The sequence below is a fragment of the Toxorhynchites rutilus genome, chromosome 2 (assembly GCF_029784135.1).
Source record: "Toxorhynchites rutilus septentrionalis strain SRP chromosome 2, ASM2978413v1, whole genome shotgun sequence".
Lineage (NCBI taxonomy): Eukaryota > Metazoa > Arthropoda > Insecta > Diptera > Culicidae > Toxorhynchites > Toxorhynchites rutilus.
This window is the reverse complement of record NC_073745.1, coordinates 221,788,931-221,806,373: the sequence shown is the minus strand read 5'-3', so window position 1 is coordinate 221,806,373 and position 17,443 is coordinate 221,788,931. Positions and strand designations below refer to the sequence as shown.

At 38.1% G+C, this 17,443-nt stretch overlaps 1 protein-coding gene across 1 annotated transcript; it reads right to left on the bottom strand.

Annotated features, from left to right (window-relative positions):
- Positions 1-518: 518 nt before the first annotated feature.
- Positions 519-1,703, bottom strand: LOC129767937 (protein qua-1-like; the record flags this gene model as incomplete). Its single annotated transcript, XM_055769240.1, is given in 3 exon segments — positions 519-1,540; positions 1,543-1,652; positions 1,654-1,703. Coding segments are annotated over 3 exon segments (1,182 nt in total), but the record flags the coding sequence as incomplete, so codon positions are not given.
- Between the last annotated feature and the right edge of the window lie 15,740 nt (positions 1,704-17,443).

The window sequence follows — 17,443 nt, the reverse complement described above, 5'->3', positions numbered from 1 at the left end:
CCAGAAAATATATACAAAATTACGGGTAATCACATTCTAGCTCTGTTACTTAGTACCGTTTAAAAGCATGAAATTAAGTGCTTACACGCCCCTCAAGCTGCCCGAGAAATCAAGGACAGGTTTTCTGAATACATTTAATGAAAGTAAAAGTGTATTTTGTTCGCTTTCGATTTCAATGGCAAACACTCGTTCCGTCGCAGGGCAGGGCAATAGCACCAACAAACAATTATAAACTTAGAACCTGACGATTATTCTCAATCGTAGCGAATCTGATTTATCGTTTTCATTTTTCTGCACTATCCCAATAAACGAACAATATTTCAAGAGGCGAGCATAACAGGACTTAGACAATTTGTTCCAATCAACCTTTACGTGACGATAATTATACACTATAGTAGTGACCTCTCGCAGCGGAATTCTGATCCTGTTTGTCTGCTCTATTCTCCTTCTCCTTCTCCTTCTCCTTCTCCTTCTCCTTCTCCTTCTCCTTCTCCTTCTCCTTCTCCTTCTCCTTCTCCTTCTCCTTCTCCTTCTCCTTCTCCTTCTCCTTCTCCTTCTCCTTCTCCTTCTCCTTCTCCTTCTCCTTCTCCTTCTCCTTCTCCTTCTCCTTCTCCTTCTCCTTCTCCTTCTCCTTCTCCTTCTCCTTCTCCTTCTCCTTCTCCTTCTCCTTCTCCTTCTCCTTCTCCTTCTCCTTCTCCTTCTCCTTCTCCTTCTCCTTCTCCTTCTCCTTCTCCTTCTCCTTCTCCTTCTCCTTCTCCTTCTCCTTCTCCTTCTCCTTCTCCTTCTCCTTCTCCTTCTCCTTCTCCTTCTCCTTCTCCTTCTCCTTCTCCTTCTCCTTCTCCTTCTCCTTCTCCTTCTCCTTCTCCTTCTCCTTCTCCTTCTCCTTCTCCTTCTCCTTCTCCTTCTCCTTCTCCTTCTCCTTCTCCTTCTCCTTCTCCTTCTCCTTCTCCTTCTCCTTCTCCTTCTCCTTCTCCTTCTCCTTCTCCTTCTCCTTCTCCTTCTCCTTCTCCTTCTCCTTCTCCTTCTCCTTCTCCTTCTCCTTCTCCTTCTCCTTCTCCTTCTCCTTCTCCTTCTCCTTCTCCTTCTCCTTCTCCTTCTCCTTCTCCTTCTCCTTCTCCTTCTCCTTCTCCTTCTCCTTCTCCTTCTCCTTCTCCTTCTCCTTCTCCTTCTCCTTCTCCTTCTCCTTCTCCTTCTCCTTCTCCTTCTCCTTCTCCTTCTCCTTCTCCTTCTCCTTCTCCTTCTCCTTCTCCTTCTCCTTCTCCTTCTCCTTCTCCTTCTCCTTCTCCTTCTCCTTCTCCTTCTCCTTCTCCTTCTCCTTCTCCTTCTCCTTCTCCTTCTCCTTCTCCTTCTCCTTCTCCTTCTCCTTCTCCTTCTCCTTCTCCTTCTCCTTCTCCTTCTCCTTCTCCTTCTCCTTCTCCTTCTCCTTCTCCTTCTCCTTCTCCTTCTCCTTCTCCTTCTCCTTCTCCTTCTCCTTCTCCTTCTCCTTCTCCTTCTCCTTCTCCTTCTCCTTCTCCTTCTCCTTCTCCTTCTCCTTCTCCTTCTCCTTCTCCTTCTCCTTCTCCTTCTCCTTCTCCTTCTCCTTCTCCTTCTCCTTCTCCTTCTCCTTCTCCTTCTCCTTCTCCTTCTCCTTCTCCTTCTCCTTCTCCTTCTCCTTCTCCTTCTCCTTCTCCTTCTCCTTCTCCTTCTCCTTCTCCTTCTCCTTCTCCTTCTCCTTCTCCTTCTCCTTCTCCTTCTCCTTCTCCTTCTCCTTCTCCTTCTCCTTCTCCTTCTCCTTCTCCTTCTCCTTCTCCTTCTCCTTCTCCTTCTCCTTCTCCTTCTCCTTCTCCTTCTCCTTCTCCTTCTCCTTCTCCTTCTCCTTCTCCTTCTCCTTCTCCTTCTCCTTCTCCTTCTCCTTCTCCTTCTCCTTCTCCTTCTCCTTCTCCTTCTCCTCCTCCTTCTCCTTCTCCTTCTCCTTCTCCTTCTCCTTCTCCTTCTCCTTCTCTTTCTCCTTCTCCTTCTCCTTCTCCTTCTGTGCAAGATAATTCTTTGATAATTTATATCTCAAAAACTATGAATCGTATCGAAATAGTGTCTTAGAAAGAGTTATAAAGTATTGACGTTAACGTGGAAAAAATATACACTGAGAAACAAAATTAGTACTCTTTTTTTCATTTACAAAAACTTGAATTTGCAATATCTGAAATACATATTTTCTAATTTTTTTTATTATTTTTTCATATGAAACATAAGATATGTAGAGAATTTAAAAAATGGATACAAGATGGTAAAACTATATATTTAGGAATTACGTTGAAAAACATTATCGCTACGTTTTGTATTAACCCACATGTTTTCCAACGTAACTCCTAAACATATATTTTTACCATAACAACTTGGAAATGTTGTTGAAAATCATTAGCGAATTCATAAAATTTCATGAACATGGCGGTATACCACGACGAATATATTCAAAGAGCCTATTTACTATAAAAAAGACAATAATATAGAAATATTTTCTTAAATATCTCGAAAATGGCTGCATTTAGAAGGATATTTATTAAGCTTTTTTTGTTTTAATTCACATTCGGAGTCGTAATTTGGGCCTAAAAATGATTGTTAACATACATAAATTCCATGTTTCGAAGATTGATGATAATTCGATGCTACACGAAGTTTGTCAAAAATAGTTTTACCATCTTGGACTTATTTTTTTAAATTTCTACATGACTTGTATTATGTATGATTTTTTTTTAAATTGAAAATACATATATAAATAAAAAAAAATATTGAAAAAGACAATAAATTAGAAATGTTTTTTTTTCAAATATCTCGAGAATGGCTGCATTTAGAAGGATATTTATTAAGCTTTTTTGTTTTAATTCACATTGAGAGTCATAATTTGGGCCTAAAAATGATTGTTAACATACAAAAATTCCATGTTTCGAAGATTGATGATAATTCGATGCTACACGAAATTTGTCAAAAATAGTTTTACCATCTTGGACTTATTTTTTTAAATTTCTACATGACTTGTATTATGTATGATTTTTTTAAAATTGAAAATACATATATAAATAAAAAAAAATATTGAAAAAGACAATAAATTAGAAATATTTTTTTCAAATATCTCGAGAATGGCTACATTTAAAAGAAAATTTATAAAGGAGCTTTTTTGTTTTAAATCACATTAGGATTCATAATTTGGGCCTAAAAATGATTGTTAACATACAAAAATTCCATGTTTCGAAAATTCATGAAAATTCGATGTTCAACAAAGTTCGTCAAAAATAGTTTTACCATCCTGGACTTATTTTTTAAATTTTCTACATGACTTGTATTTAATATGATTTTTTTTTTAAATTGAAAATACATATATAAATAAAAAAATATATATTGAAAAAGACAATAAATTAGAAATGTTTTTTTTTCAAATATCTCGAGAATGGCTGCATTTTGAAGGAGATTGATAAAGAGCTTTTTTTATTTTAAATCACATCAGGATTCATAATTTGTGACTAAACACGATTGTTAACATACATGTCTTAACAGATGTTAACAAGTGGGTCTAACTGGCTGCGTGTCCGCTACTAAGCGAACAATCATGATCTTATAACTCAGGGCCCTCAACTGTCCATCTTTGTGTATTATTCTAGCTACTATGTCATCAATCATCATGTGATGGTGACCACAGCCTCTCACTCCACATACGATCGATCTGCTGCGTTGGTAATTGGTGCTGTTTATAAACAATGGAAGCCTCATATCAACAGTCACGCTGTGTCCAACTGTGAACATTCGAACAATAGGAATATTCTTACGCCGAAAAATGCGACATGTGTTGTGCATCGATAGAATAGAAATACTCTAACGCATAAACGGCTAATGTGTAATAGATAAAAACGTGTATCGATGAGATAGAAATACTCTTACGCCTAAATGGCTACTGTGTAATGTACAACACGAGAAAAATGTACACGATAAATTCGGCTCTGTTACAGCTGAATTGCTAGATGAGTCTAATATTAAAAAATAAACAGATGGAATAAGAAAAACATACAAAAATTCGAATTTTCGAAAATTCATAAGAAATCTATGTTCACAAAGTTCGTCAAAAATAATTTTATCATCTTGTACCCATTTCTTAAATTTTCCGCATGACTTCTATTTTGTATGAAAAAATTAGAAAAAAATTAAAAATATGTATTTTAGCTATTGCAAATTGAAGGTTTTTTTTTGTAAATAAAAATTGTAAGGGGTTGTATCTAGGACACAACCGCATATTTCCGACGTAGAACTACGCAATTATATTATGCAAAATTGTTCTTGTTTACCACTTCGAATATTATTTTAGAATGCATCGAAATTTTTGTAATAGATTATGTTCTTCGCTACAAATAAATTTGATGAACGTCCTTTTACGTTTGATATGATGCCTACCAAAATATGTAAACGGAAGAATTGTCAAACGATCATTGTATTTTACATTTCCCTCTGAAATTATTGCACATCTCATGTTTACGTAGTTCTAGAACCGCGAAAATTCATTCACCTCTAGTTTCTGAAATGACGATTTTCTCAGGCTTCTCAGTTTAAAAGTACGTTTCAGGGGAACATATTCCGGTCTGCACAACGACAAGCGAGTACAAAACTACTCAACACCAAAAAATACCCCCGACTTGCATGTATATTTGCAAAGCGGATTTCCACAGGTACAGGTACATCAATTTTGAATTCTGTGTTGGAGAAACCGTAAATCGGGCCAATCAAAACTTGGCAGTTAGGGCGTTTAGATAACGCTTGGTATTATACAGTTAGGCAATTGTTCATCTCATGAAAAATAACATTTTATTGATTTGATAGACGCGTAGAAATATTTCCTATCAATTGATGCAAACATATTTCCGATCTGTTATGAAATGTTCGAGTTATAAGCATTCGAAATACGGGTAGGGTTAGCACACAAATCGGCAGAACAAATGTATGGAAAAAGGAAGTTCTTCCAGTTTTCATGAATTTAAACCATTTAGAGATAAACGAATCTTAATGTATAGCATATCAAACAAATCTTAGAGAATTTCTGATTCGATGATATGCAAATCATGAGAATTCGTTCACAGTGAAAGTAGTAATTAACGTTAACTTTATTTCATTAAAACGTGACCTGTTTTTTTTTATTCGGCACCCTTCCTGAAAGACGTAGTTCTACGTCAAAAGAGCACTTTTTTCTCAGTGTATACTTTTTTCACGTTTTAACATCAATACTCTATAACTCTTTCTGAGACACTATTTCGATACGACTCATAGTTTTTGAGAAATAAATCATCAAAGATTCCTCTCACTAAAATCGATACCCCCTTTTCAAAAGTTACACTTGAGTCAAAAAATTCCCAAACACTGTGTAAAACTCATTTTTCCACCATCCCAAACGGAATACAAGCTTTCATTGGAATCAAAAATACTCATGTTTTGTCATTTGTCGATTTCATTTGGAATGGTTTTTCTCCTTCTCCTTTTATTGTCTGCTGCTTAAGGGGGTAGTATACTATGAAAACATGAGAAAATAAAAAAAAATCTGGTCTAAAATATTCTCTGGGATGTCTTCTTTACTGTAGATTTTATCCCAGGTTTGGCGATGCACCTATGACCACTTTGCCCCAAATATCAAAGTAATTTCTATGCTAATTAATCGCTGAGATTAAACAAAATATCTGTTCACCTCTCCTAGAATAAGTGAACAGTCGTCCAAACTGATGATTTGTCCAACATATGAGATTGAATAAACTAAATTTCACAATAAATTCTTTAGATACCATGCGCACAGAACTACGGCCGAATGGCTATCGTGAGAGCTGTTTCTGTTTTTAGGTGCACCCGTGGCCGAGTGGTTAGCGTCTCACATTATCATGCCGGGTGTTCGGGTTCGATTCCCGTTCTGGCCGGGGGATTTTTCGTCAGAGAAATTTCCTTCGACTTGCACTGAGGTCACGCGTATTCTAGAGCTGGCCCCTCGGAATGCATTGAAGGCGTGTTATTTGGCTTAAGAAATCTCAACTAAGTATTAATAAATGACGCTAGTTAATGCATACGTTGAGACGGCAAAAGTTTCACAGGGAACGTTAATGCCATTCAAGAAGAAGTTTCTGTTTTTATTTATATTTTGACATGTGATAGTACTACTGAACTACAGGGTGACTCAAAAGTCATTAAATTCTTCAAACATAAGGTGACTATCAATACGGTGTCAATAATCAATAGTTATACTATCAAACAAGCAGGTGATCACTTGCCCCCCATGACCCCTACAAGTTGCAAGCCACTAATTGATTTGCAACTTTGGAACGGAGCATCGGACAAACCTGGGACAAAAACTACAGTAAAGTAGACAGAGAACATTTTAGGCCAGAATATATTTTTTTATTCCATAGTTGACTACCCCCTTAAGTCAGGGCGCGACATTTTGCAAACTTCTCTCAATTTCTGCTGCTTGAATTAATTCTGATTTTGCAAGTCCTTTTTATGTTTGACACGAATTACAATTGAATTAAATCGTTGAAATTGATTCGTTCGTTTCGTTCTTTGTTTTGAAGAGGCTTCAAACTCAGCAGTTAATTCGCCTCTAAATTGATTCGGGTTTTACTTTTTTGCTCTGCAGAACCATTAGTCACTCTACAAAACTGTCACTTATGCACACAAGCACTCATTCAATTCATACCACAACAGTTTGGCCAATTTATCAATCATTACAGAATTTTTTTAATTTTCCAAGTTATCATCTTCCTAATTTTTTTGTTTTCAAAATATATCAAAATTTACACTTTTTTTTTACTGTATTATAGTGATTTTCAACTCATTTGGCTGGTTCGTCACTTTTACTTCCTTTTTGGAAAAATGTGCAAAATACCGAGCGGACCAAGGCACTTTTCAAATTCTCTAAGAATAAAAACACCTTCTTACTTTGGGCTATGAATCAAGACCTTTTTATTTTTCGAGCTTCTTTTCTTGAAACCTTAATCTATCTTATTTTCTACCAATTGAGCCCCGGAGGCGGAGCTTACCAATTGTATTATCTACTCTCTATTTTTTCTTCTACCTTCTTCATTCCTTCTCTTCCTCCTTACCTTCGTATCCTTGGTTGGATTTTCCCCTATCTCTAGTAGGAATCTTTCCCATTAAAATAATAAATTCTTATTGAAACGATTTCCTAAGGCACGCTTCGTCCGTAAAAATTGAGGTCACTACAATGTCGGGAGTGAGAATTTAACTCGTGACCTTCAGCGTGAGAGGCATGGATGTTACCACTACGCCAGATCGCCTCCACAAATTTACACTTGTTAAACGTAGAAATCACTTCTTACACTATCTATTCGATGGAGTTTGTTCCCTATACAATGCTACAACTGAAGGGTAACTCACAACGGCAAGTGGTCCGGCAAAACATCCCGCGAATACTGTCCTTTTTCAGAATTTTCCAGCGTAACCAAATCAGACTATCTTAGATGATTGTGACAGTTATCGACAAGTGTGTGAGGTGAGACGACAATTGTCACTTCATCATCACGCGTTCTCCTCACTCTATTGAAAGGTTCATTTTATAGTAAATGTCACGGGGGTTTCGGAAGTACTTCTCAGCATGCGTGTTTACAGTTGTATATAGCGTGCTCAAAGCTGTATTTTATATTTATTAAGCCGTATTTATATAAGTGTTAATTCATTACAGTTTCATATTAAGAAGTTTCACCTATCAGTTTGGCTGAAAAGTTCATAATTGCTTCGAATTGCTTCCGCATCCACCGTATTCTCCCAGCGACTATTTTCTGTTCGCAGACCTGAAAAGAATGCTCGCTGACAAGAAATTTAAGACCGATGATGAAGTGATTACCGAAACTGAGATCTATATTGAGGAAAAACCGAGAGTACTATAAAAATGGTATGGAAAAGTTGCAAGATCGCTATAATCGCTGTATCGCCCTCAAAGGCAATTATGTTGAATAATAAAATTGAATTTTGGGAAAAAAATAGTTTTACTGTGTTACCTTATAAACTTTTCAGCCGAACTGTTACATTTGATCTCATCGTTTTTATGTTCAAAAGCACGACACTTCAGAATGACAGTGATGACAGTTAGCTGTCAACGATGGTCAGGGTGCGTAATGAAGTGGCACCGTCCGGATACGCAGGGAAAGATGAAGTCAGCAGTGGCGTAGTTTGCCTCCCCCCTACATCCCCTAGCCCGTAATGCTGGTCCAGAGTTTCCGTACAGCGTTACTCCTCAACTCCACTGTCGACTGCTGGTTTTATGTCAAGAACGGTAACCTTCGTCACTGGCCGGCGCAGTATTCCTCCTGTCGTCTGCACCAGAACAGAACTCTATCATGTCCCTTCACTACTGATAGAACCCGTCCTAGCAGCCATCCGTTGCGGACCGATTCATCGACGATGACAACTGGATCTCCATTCGTTGGTCCCTTGGATTCTTCAAACCATTTGGTGCGCCTGCAGATAGTTGGAAGGTATTGGAATACCCAGCGTCGTCAAAATTTGTGAAATTGGTTGGCACTCTGGACGATTCGAGATGACTCGTGGAGACTGGGCGGTCCCTTAAGAGCTCAGCAGCAGAAGTGGTTGGGCGTCAGAGCTACTTGGGTTTCTAGTTCAAGGAAGACGAAGGTCAGGGGCAGCGAATTCACTATCCCTTCGGCCTCGATCAGCGTCAGGAGTGTTGAAGGCGACCTTGACTAATCTAGATAATGTGCGGAGCAGACGATGAGTTGAAGGCCTACTTAGTAACCGTATTGGTTCATGCTGGTGCTGGTTCATATCTACGATTTGCTGCTGGAGTTCACAGCTTGCTCCGATGAAGTTCGTACCGTTGGCGCTCCTTATCTCCAAGGGTGATCTACGACGCACCAGGAATCGACGGATAGCCATCTTGCACGACTCCGTGGACAAGGAATACACGACCAGGTGAACAGTTCTGATGGTGAGGCACGTAAATAGTGTCACCCATCGTTCGACAAGCGATCGTCCAACTTTCACCATGATGAACCGAAATAATCAAGCCCGACGAAGGTGAATGGTCGAATATAGGAACTGAGTCTTGCCGCCGGAAGTGAAACTTTACGTGGACACGATGGTTTAGCTTTCGTAATTCCACACTGCATACAACGCTTCACCAGATTTTGCACGAGTGCACGAAGACAGAGCACATAGAACCGCTGCCGAACTTCGTTGCTGACCGTTTCGTGGTTTGGATGAAGGTAACGTCGGTGGAACCAATCAAGTATCAGGAATGTGATGCGGTGTTTCTTTGGACAGAATTTTTTGACAGAATGAGCTGCATGTGCGTTCATGACCAACATTCTGGTCACAATTATCTCTTCCTGCTGCAGATTTCTAAAAATTGTTACAAAACAATACAGCAATTTTATGTCAAACCGACATAGTGGTTCTCAGATTTTCGTGAAATTTGGTAGTTTTGTTCCTTATTGCAAATATGAGACCCGCATTTTCTTTATTTTTTCATTAGGGTGGCCATTTCTATTTTAGCCGATGATTCCTTTTTTATCTCGTAAATTAATAAGGTTGAATTTAGGTAATAAAACTTTCCCGAACTACAAGGAACTCCATATCGATATTCATTTTGATTAAATTCAATATTTTGATAAGACAATCTTATGGTTTCTAGCTATTTTTTTTTTTGTCTTTATTAGAGAGATTTTCAACCTTAGGCTGGTTCATCATTTTTCTAGCTATGCGCATGGCAGGTTCGGAATGAAATTGGTTCATCATATATTAGGCTGTCAAAAAAGTCCTGCGGTATTTTTTTGGAATTTCCATTTGTTCATAAAATTAGTTTTAAGTCAAATATGCGCCGTTTTGTTCGATGACTTGTTCCCAACGAGATGCCAACTTCATAATACCCCTGTTATAGAAGCTCGCTTCCTTATTGGCAAAAAACTCGGATAGCCAATTTTCACAGGCCTCTTTTGTGGCTAACTTCTGACTACCTAGCTCGTTCGCCATGGACAAAAACAGGTGGTAGTCACTTGGTGCAAGGTCCGGACTATACGGCGGATGCAAAAGAACCTCCCATCCGAGCTCCCGGAGCTTCTGGCGCGTCACCAAAGAAGTGTGTGGCCTGGCGTTGTCCTGATGGAAGACAATGCGGCCTCTGTTTGTCAAAGATGGCCTCTTCTTCATGAGTGCTACCTTCAAGCGGTCCAGTTGTTGGCAGTACAGGTCCGAATTGAGCGTTTGGCCATAGGGAAGCAGCTCATAATAGATTATTCCTTGACAATCCCACCAAACACACAGCAGAACCTTCCTGGCCGTTAATGAGGGCTTGGCCACCGTCTGAGCCGCTTCAGCGGGCTTCGAGCACGACCGTTTGCGCTTCACGTTGTCGTAAGTGACCCACCTTTCATCGCCAGAAACGGGTCGATTTTGTTGCGATTCAGCAGCGATTCACTGCGTCGATACGGTCAAAGATGTTTTTTTTGCGTCAACGTGTGTGGCACCCATACATCGAGCTTCTTTGTGAATCCAAGCTTTTTCAAATGGTTAATAACGGTTTGATTAATTATCCCCAGCTCTTGGCCGATGCTATGGCTGCTACTATGCCGGTCTTTCCCGGCTAATTCAGCGATTTTGTCGCAATTTTCGACGACAGGCCTTCCTGAGCGTGGCGCATCTTCGACGACCTCTACACCAGAACGAAAACGTTGAAACCATCGTTGTGCGGTGGAAATGGAAACTGTATCGGGTCCATAAACTGCACAAATTTTATTGGCAGCTTGAGATGCATTTTTGCCTTTGTCATAGTAGTACTGTAAAATATGTTATTTTGCTCCATATTTGCGACACTATAACTCACGAACGACTTAACCAAACAAAACACTGTCAAGGACTATATTATAGCGCGCAAAAATACCTTTCCAACAAGCTATAGTATGACTCGATACAATGAAACTAGAACTACGCGCTTACAACGACACCTCGCGGAAATACCGCAGGACTTTTTTGACAGCCTAATATATGGGTCCAATATTTCGCGATAAGGAACAAACTTACCAGTTTGAACGGATGTGTAAAAACCACTAGGGGAAGTGGGGGCATAGTGGTCACCCTAAGGAATATGTCCATTTCCAGCGTCCACACACCGATTCAATTCTCGTTTCTCGAAGAATATTATAGTTCAAGTCATTGTTCTTAAAGATAGCAAACGGCTCTTACTATAAAAATTCAAAATAGTACTCATTTCATCAATAGAAAAAAAGATGAAAAATCGAACTTATTTTTTGCTTGGAAGCAGAGTGGTCACCTAGTGGGGGCAAAGTGGTCACTCGCACATATCAAGCTAAATGGGATAGATTTATGCGTTTTTTCGTCCAAATTTGTTCCAATCATATTTGATATAGTAGGTACATGTATGAAATAAGCTTGGTCTATTCACCTATAGTCTAAATTTAAATTTTCTCATGCATACAAAACCGTAGTAAGAAACACATAACGTTCCGCATAATGAGGCTTGGTTTAGTTGGAGTGGCATATTTATCCAGGGTTAAAGCCACAAAAGGATCTTCTTCAAAAGCAGAATGTGATGGGGTATATCAGCTTTAGTAAACAGAACATTGTAAGTTGTTATTCACCTATGACCACTTTGCCCCCAAACATCAAAGTAATTACTATGCTAATTAATCGCTGAGATTAAACAAAATATCTGTTCACCTCTCCTAGACTATGTGAACAGTAGTCCAAACTGATGTTTTGTCCAACATATCAGATTGAATAAACTAAATTTCACGAGAAATTCCTTAGATACCATGCCCACAGAACTATGGCCGAATTGCTATCGAGAGAGCAATTTCTGTTTTTGTTTGTATTTTGACATGCGACAGTTCTACTGAAGTACAGGGTGACTCAAAAGTCATTAAATTCTTCAAACATGAGATGACTATCAATACGGCAGCTATAGTTAATAGTTATACTACCAAACAAGCAGGTGACCACTTTGCCCTCATGACCAATTTGTCCCCACTACCCCCATATCGGTTTGGCATGGAATGGCTAAATAACAATAGATAAATTCACCTCTTTCAAGATATTTAAAAATTAACACTTTTGAAACGCACAAATAATTCTTTACATTGCCTATACGGTAGAGTAACTACGATATACAGTTATATTTTACCAAAGGACAACTTACTACTTTCAGCTAAACGTTCCGCAAATGCTGTTTCTGCTTCATTCAAATGATAATTCTTTGAAATTTTATTTGGATATTATTTCCGCAATATGGTAGCAATATGGACAAGGTAGCAAACTCGGAGGAACTTTAATCGGTAAGTCCAATTTACGATCACTTTCCACTAAAATGGAGGACCTATCAAATTACTTTTCATCATTACTCCCAATATTTTTTTCTATGTTGTGGACATTTGGTACCCACAAAATTGTGCTCGAATTATGAAACAAATTCTGTCTTCTAATATGCTTAAATGCTTTGTGAAGAAATGAAGAAAACACCATGGTCAATAGAAAGGCTAATTGATCAATTTTTCTAGTCTACCGTCAATGTTAGCTGAGACTGGGTTCCATCACCGACTATTAGTTTATTCATAGCGTCAGCGACTTGTTCAGAATTGAAATCGAATGTGACATAGTTAGGACAATCCGTGCAATAACAATTTTAATGACATAATCGCTTCGGTTGTTAAACTGTTAGATGTGCCGTCAATTCGGTATGCCACGCAAACTAGAGAACCACGCCGATAAACAGGCATAGCTCCACTCATAAATAATGCTACCATTTTGTATGACAAGGATGTAACCTTAAGAATTCTTGATCCATTGATTGATTGATTGATTAACCCTTAGCGAACGAATGCCGCCATACTTGCGACATTGCACTATTTAAAAAAACGAATGCCGCCATACATGTAGCATTCCGTTATATTTCGGGATTTCTGTTAGTTAATGCCTTTTTTATAGATGCAACCTGAAATTTATTTATTTATTTGTTTATTTATTTATTATTATTATATTTCATCCGACTAGTATGTCGTAATGACTAAAAACGAAAAAACGAAACGCATTATCCTACTTTTAAATTCGTTAAATCGTGATATTAAAATCAAACAAATGGGCAACATCGTTTAATCATTCCATCATTGAACGTATTGGTTCGTGGAGCGAGTAGTCTCGATGTCTGAACGGCAGTCGAAGGAACCGAAAATACTAGTTATGGTTGAAACACACTTAACGGAAATATCTGATCTGAACGGATTTAAGTTGGTTGAATATACAATGTTGAATTGTTTGTCCAGATCTGCGCTAACTGGAGGAGTATCTATGTACATTTCGAACTCGTTGAGTTTTAAACCAATATCTAATGATATAAGTGGAGATAATTGGTTTCTAGCTGTAGAAGTTCATGGCTCTGAGATGTCTGAAGTCTATGATGGAATTTACCATTCGCCTGGCAGTAGTGACAAAGACTTTTTAGTATTTTTAGAAGATGTATGGTTACAAAAAATGCTGTTGCATGAAGAAAAACGAATTGTAATAACTAGCGATTTTAACATTGATTGGACAGACCATACAAAATCCGCTGAGTTGAAAGCAATCACCCAAGCCACCGGATTCCAACAAAGAGTTACTGATCACACCAAAGTTACAAGAACCACTTCTACTACCATTGATCTATTTTTTACAAATTTTGACAATGGGGTGATCGAGACTATTATTGACAGCAAAATTTCGGATCATCAAACAATTGGTATGGTTTTAGATCATTTTTACGTAGATGTTTCTGCGATAAAACAGAAAAAAAGCATAAATGTTGGAGAAACTATTCGAAAAGCACATTACAATCTATTTTACGGAACAAACTAATTAACATTGGAGAACAAACCTCCTTCATGAGGCTGCTAAAAATCTAGAAGAAGCACTTTGCTATTCAGTGAAGTCGTTAGTGACTAATATAATGTCTGACATTGGACATATTGGAAACAAGCCTTGGTATAATGCTAAGTTGGCTTCCATGAAACGAAAACGGGATCAATATCTGATAATAGCAAAACGTACTAAAAGCATTGATAACTGGAACACGTACAAGATATGGAGAAATATTCATGTGCGTGAATTAAAGAATTTGAAAAATAAATTTGTCCAAAATGATATTAGTCCAATTCAACATGATCCAAAGAAGCTGTGGAAGAAAATTAAAAGTTTATGCAATCCGGGCGGCAGTAATGACATAGACATTGTTTTTGATAATGGTACGGTCAATGACACCGAAACAGCAGAAAAACTAAATAAATATTTTACGTCAAGTGTACAAGAAATCCACAGAAGCATTGTTTTTCCATCGAGTTGAGATGTTTCAGAGCCATTGACACGGAAGCACTAAGGAAGTTGGTGATGGTTTTAAGAAACTGTGCAGGAGTTGAAGATGTCAGCAAAAAAGAGTTGATAGATGCTTTTGATATTATCAAGGAGCATCTTCTTCACATAGTAAATGAATCAATGAATCCGGGGCGAATGTCCGCATAGGTGGAAAAATTCTATCGTCATACCTATTCCTAAAATCCCAAATTCGTTTAATCCAGAAGACCGTAGACCAGTTAACATGTTACCAATGTACGAGAAAATTCTAGAAATAGTAGTTAAAGAACAGCTCTTGGAGCATATAACTAGAAACGGGATTTTGGTTGATGAACAATCTGGATTCAGGAAACACCATTCGTGTGAAACGGCTCTGAATTTGTTGCTATTGAAATGGAAGCAAGCTATCGAGAAAAAGAAAGTTGTTCTGGCCGTCTTTATTGATTTAAAAAGAGCATTCAAAACAATTGATCGTCGAAAATTAATAGATTTGCTTTCCAGTTATTTTGTAGTAGGATCTGCATTAAATTGGTTTGAGAGTTACCTCTACGGGCGAACACAGATCACTAGGTATAGAGACTGTAAATCTTCGGCGGAACCAGTTGATTTGGGTGTCCCTCAAGGAAGTGTTCTGGGGCCATTGTTGTTCTTGCTTTGCATAAATGATATTAAACAGGTGTTTAACTATAGCGACGTGAACTTGTTTGCTGATGACACAGTAATATTCGTTGTGGCAGATACTTTGGAAGATTGTTACACAAAAATGAACCATGAACTGCGATATCTATATGACTGGTTGAAGTGGAAGAAGCTAAAATTAAACATTAATAAAACTAAGTACATGGTTGTATCGACACGTGTTGTTGAAGAAACAACAACTATTGATGGAAAACCAGTGGAGAGGGCGTCATCAATAAAATATCTTGGTGTTATTTTAGATGAAACACTACACTTTAATGAACACATAAACTACACAATAAAGAAAGCAGCTCAAAAATACGGAGTGCTTTGTAGAATAAATCGATTTCTGACCTTTGAAAGTAAAATGACGATCTACAATCATGTAGAGGCGAATGAACTGCAAAGTTTAAAGCCTCTTAAAAACAAAGAAAGAAAGAAGAAGATCTACAAAGCATTGATTGCTCCGCATTTTGATTATTGTGCATCCGTTTTGTTCCTTGCAAACAAGAGACAAATGCAACGGATGCAAATGCTACAAAACAAAGCCATGCGCTTGATATTAAAATGTGATCGGAGAACTCTACGGAGATTTATGTTAGAATGCCTGCAATGGATGTCAATAGGCCAGAGAATAAAATATTGCACGCTTACGTTTATATTTAAAATGACGAATGGAATGACACCGAATTATTTACAGAATACTGTAACATATGGAAGAGATATACACCAATACAATACTAGACAAGCAAGTGACCTCAGAACTATGAACTTCCGGATGCCTTGCACCCAAAACTCAATTTTTTGTAAAGGGTACCGATTGTATAATACACTGCCCCGTGAAGCAAAAATAACAACAAACCTCAGAATATTCCGAAATATTTGTAAGTAGTTTTTAAAGAATGATTTGGAATTGTGACCTGTTCGATAGTCAGTGTTATTGTGTAAACTGACGAAGTGATGACGGATAGAATCTTACTTTTGTATTTGTTTGTGCATGTGTTTTTGTTTTTTTTTGTCTGACTAAAATAATGATGGTATTTAGTTTAATTTTAGTTTTTTTTAGTTATTAGTTAATTTGAAAGTTTTGTGAAGTCTACAAAAGTTTGAGCATCGCGCGCGTTGACAGACATATAAAATTGAGATTGAACAAATGCAAAAGAAAATTAACTTCCAAGAATAATGAACTTCATTTAGAAGGGTCCAATGTGAAAATTGGAATAAAGCTGGGGATAGCCAAACCTGAATACTCGTAAACTCTTCTGTGTAGTAGAAGGTTACAACGAGATTTTTCAAGGCTGTGGCAGATCTGATTGCAGATTCCGATAAACACGTTTGTCCCTAAATTATGTAGAACCTGAAGCGTCAGTAAAACTCATTTGAAGGGTCTAATGAAGAAGCTGGGATGATGCTGGGATCAGCCCAACCGGAATACTCGTAAACTTATTTGTTAAGTAGATGGTTATAACGAGATTTTTCTGGGTTGTGGCAGATCTGATTGCGAGTTCCAGTATACATGTTTGTACCCCGATTATGAAGGGCCTGAAGTGTTGGCTAGAATTAGGCTCGGGTTTGCTCAGCTGTCTGGGCTCGATAACGATCGCATCAGCAGACCGTTATCGAGAATCTAGTAAACCCTTGTAAATTTACGGCTGATACGGACATAGGTATTAGGTTCAATTCCCGATCGGTCAAGGATTTTTTCGGGTTGGAAATTTTCTTGACATGCCTTGGGTTTTACTGCTGGGTCTGAATTATCGGCTAGAATTAGGCTTAGGTTTGCTCAGCTGTCTGGACTTGATAATGATCGCATTAGCAGACCGTTATCGAGAATCTAGTGAGGCGGGAAGACCCTTGTAAATTCACGGCTGATAAGGACATAGGTTAGGGGGTCTTCGTAGCCACTTGGTTACGCGTTCGCTTACCAAGCGATCGATCGTGAGTTCAAACTCAGGGCCCTCAATTGACCATCTTTGTGTTGTTATAGATAGAATAACCACGTCCACGCAACCTTCATCAGCGATGGAAATCGATCCACGGTGGAACAAAGATCGATTAATCCATACAACTGCTCTGCTCTGCAAGAAACATTGGGCTGCTGTTCTATAAATAACCCAACAATGATCAATATCAACTGTCGCCGCTGTACAATGGATGAACAGAAAGAATACCCTTACGCCTAAATGGCTACTACTGTGTAATTTACCATAATGTAATGGAACAGAAAACTTAACGCCTAAATGGTTACTACTAATTACTGTGTAATTCACAATTTATAGAGACATTAACATATGTACATGTACATGAGTAAACCCGGCTCTGTTACAGCTAAATGCTAATGAGCCTAATAAATAAATAAATGGGATAAAAAAAGGACATAGGTATTGGGTTCAATTCCCGA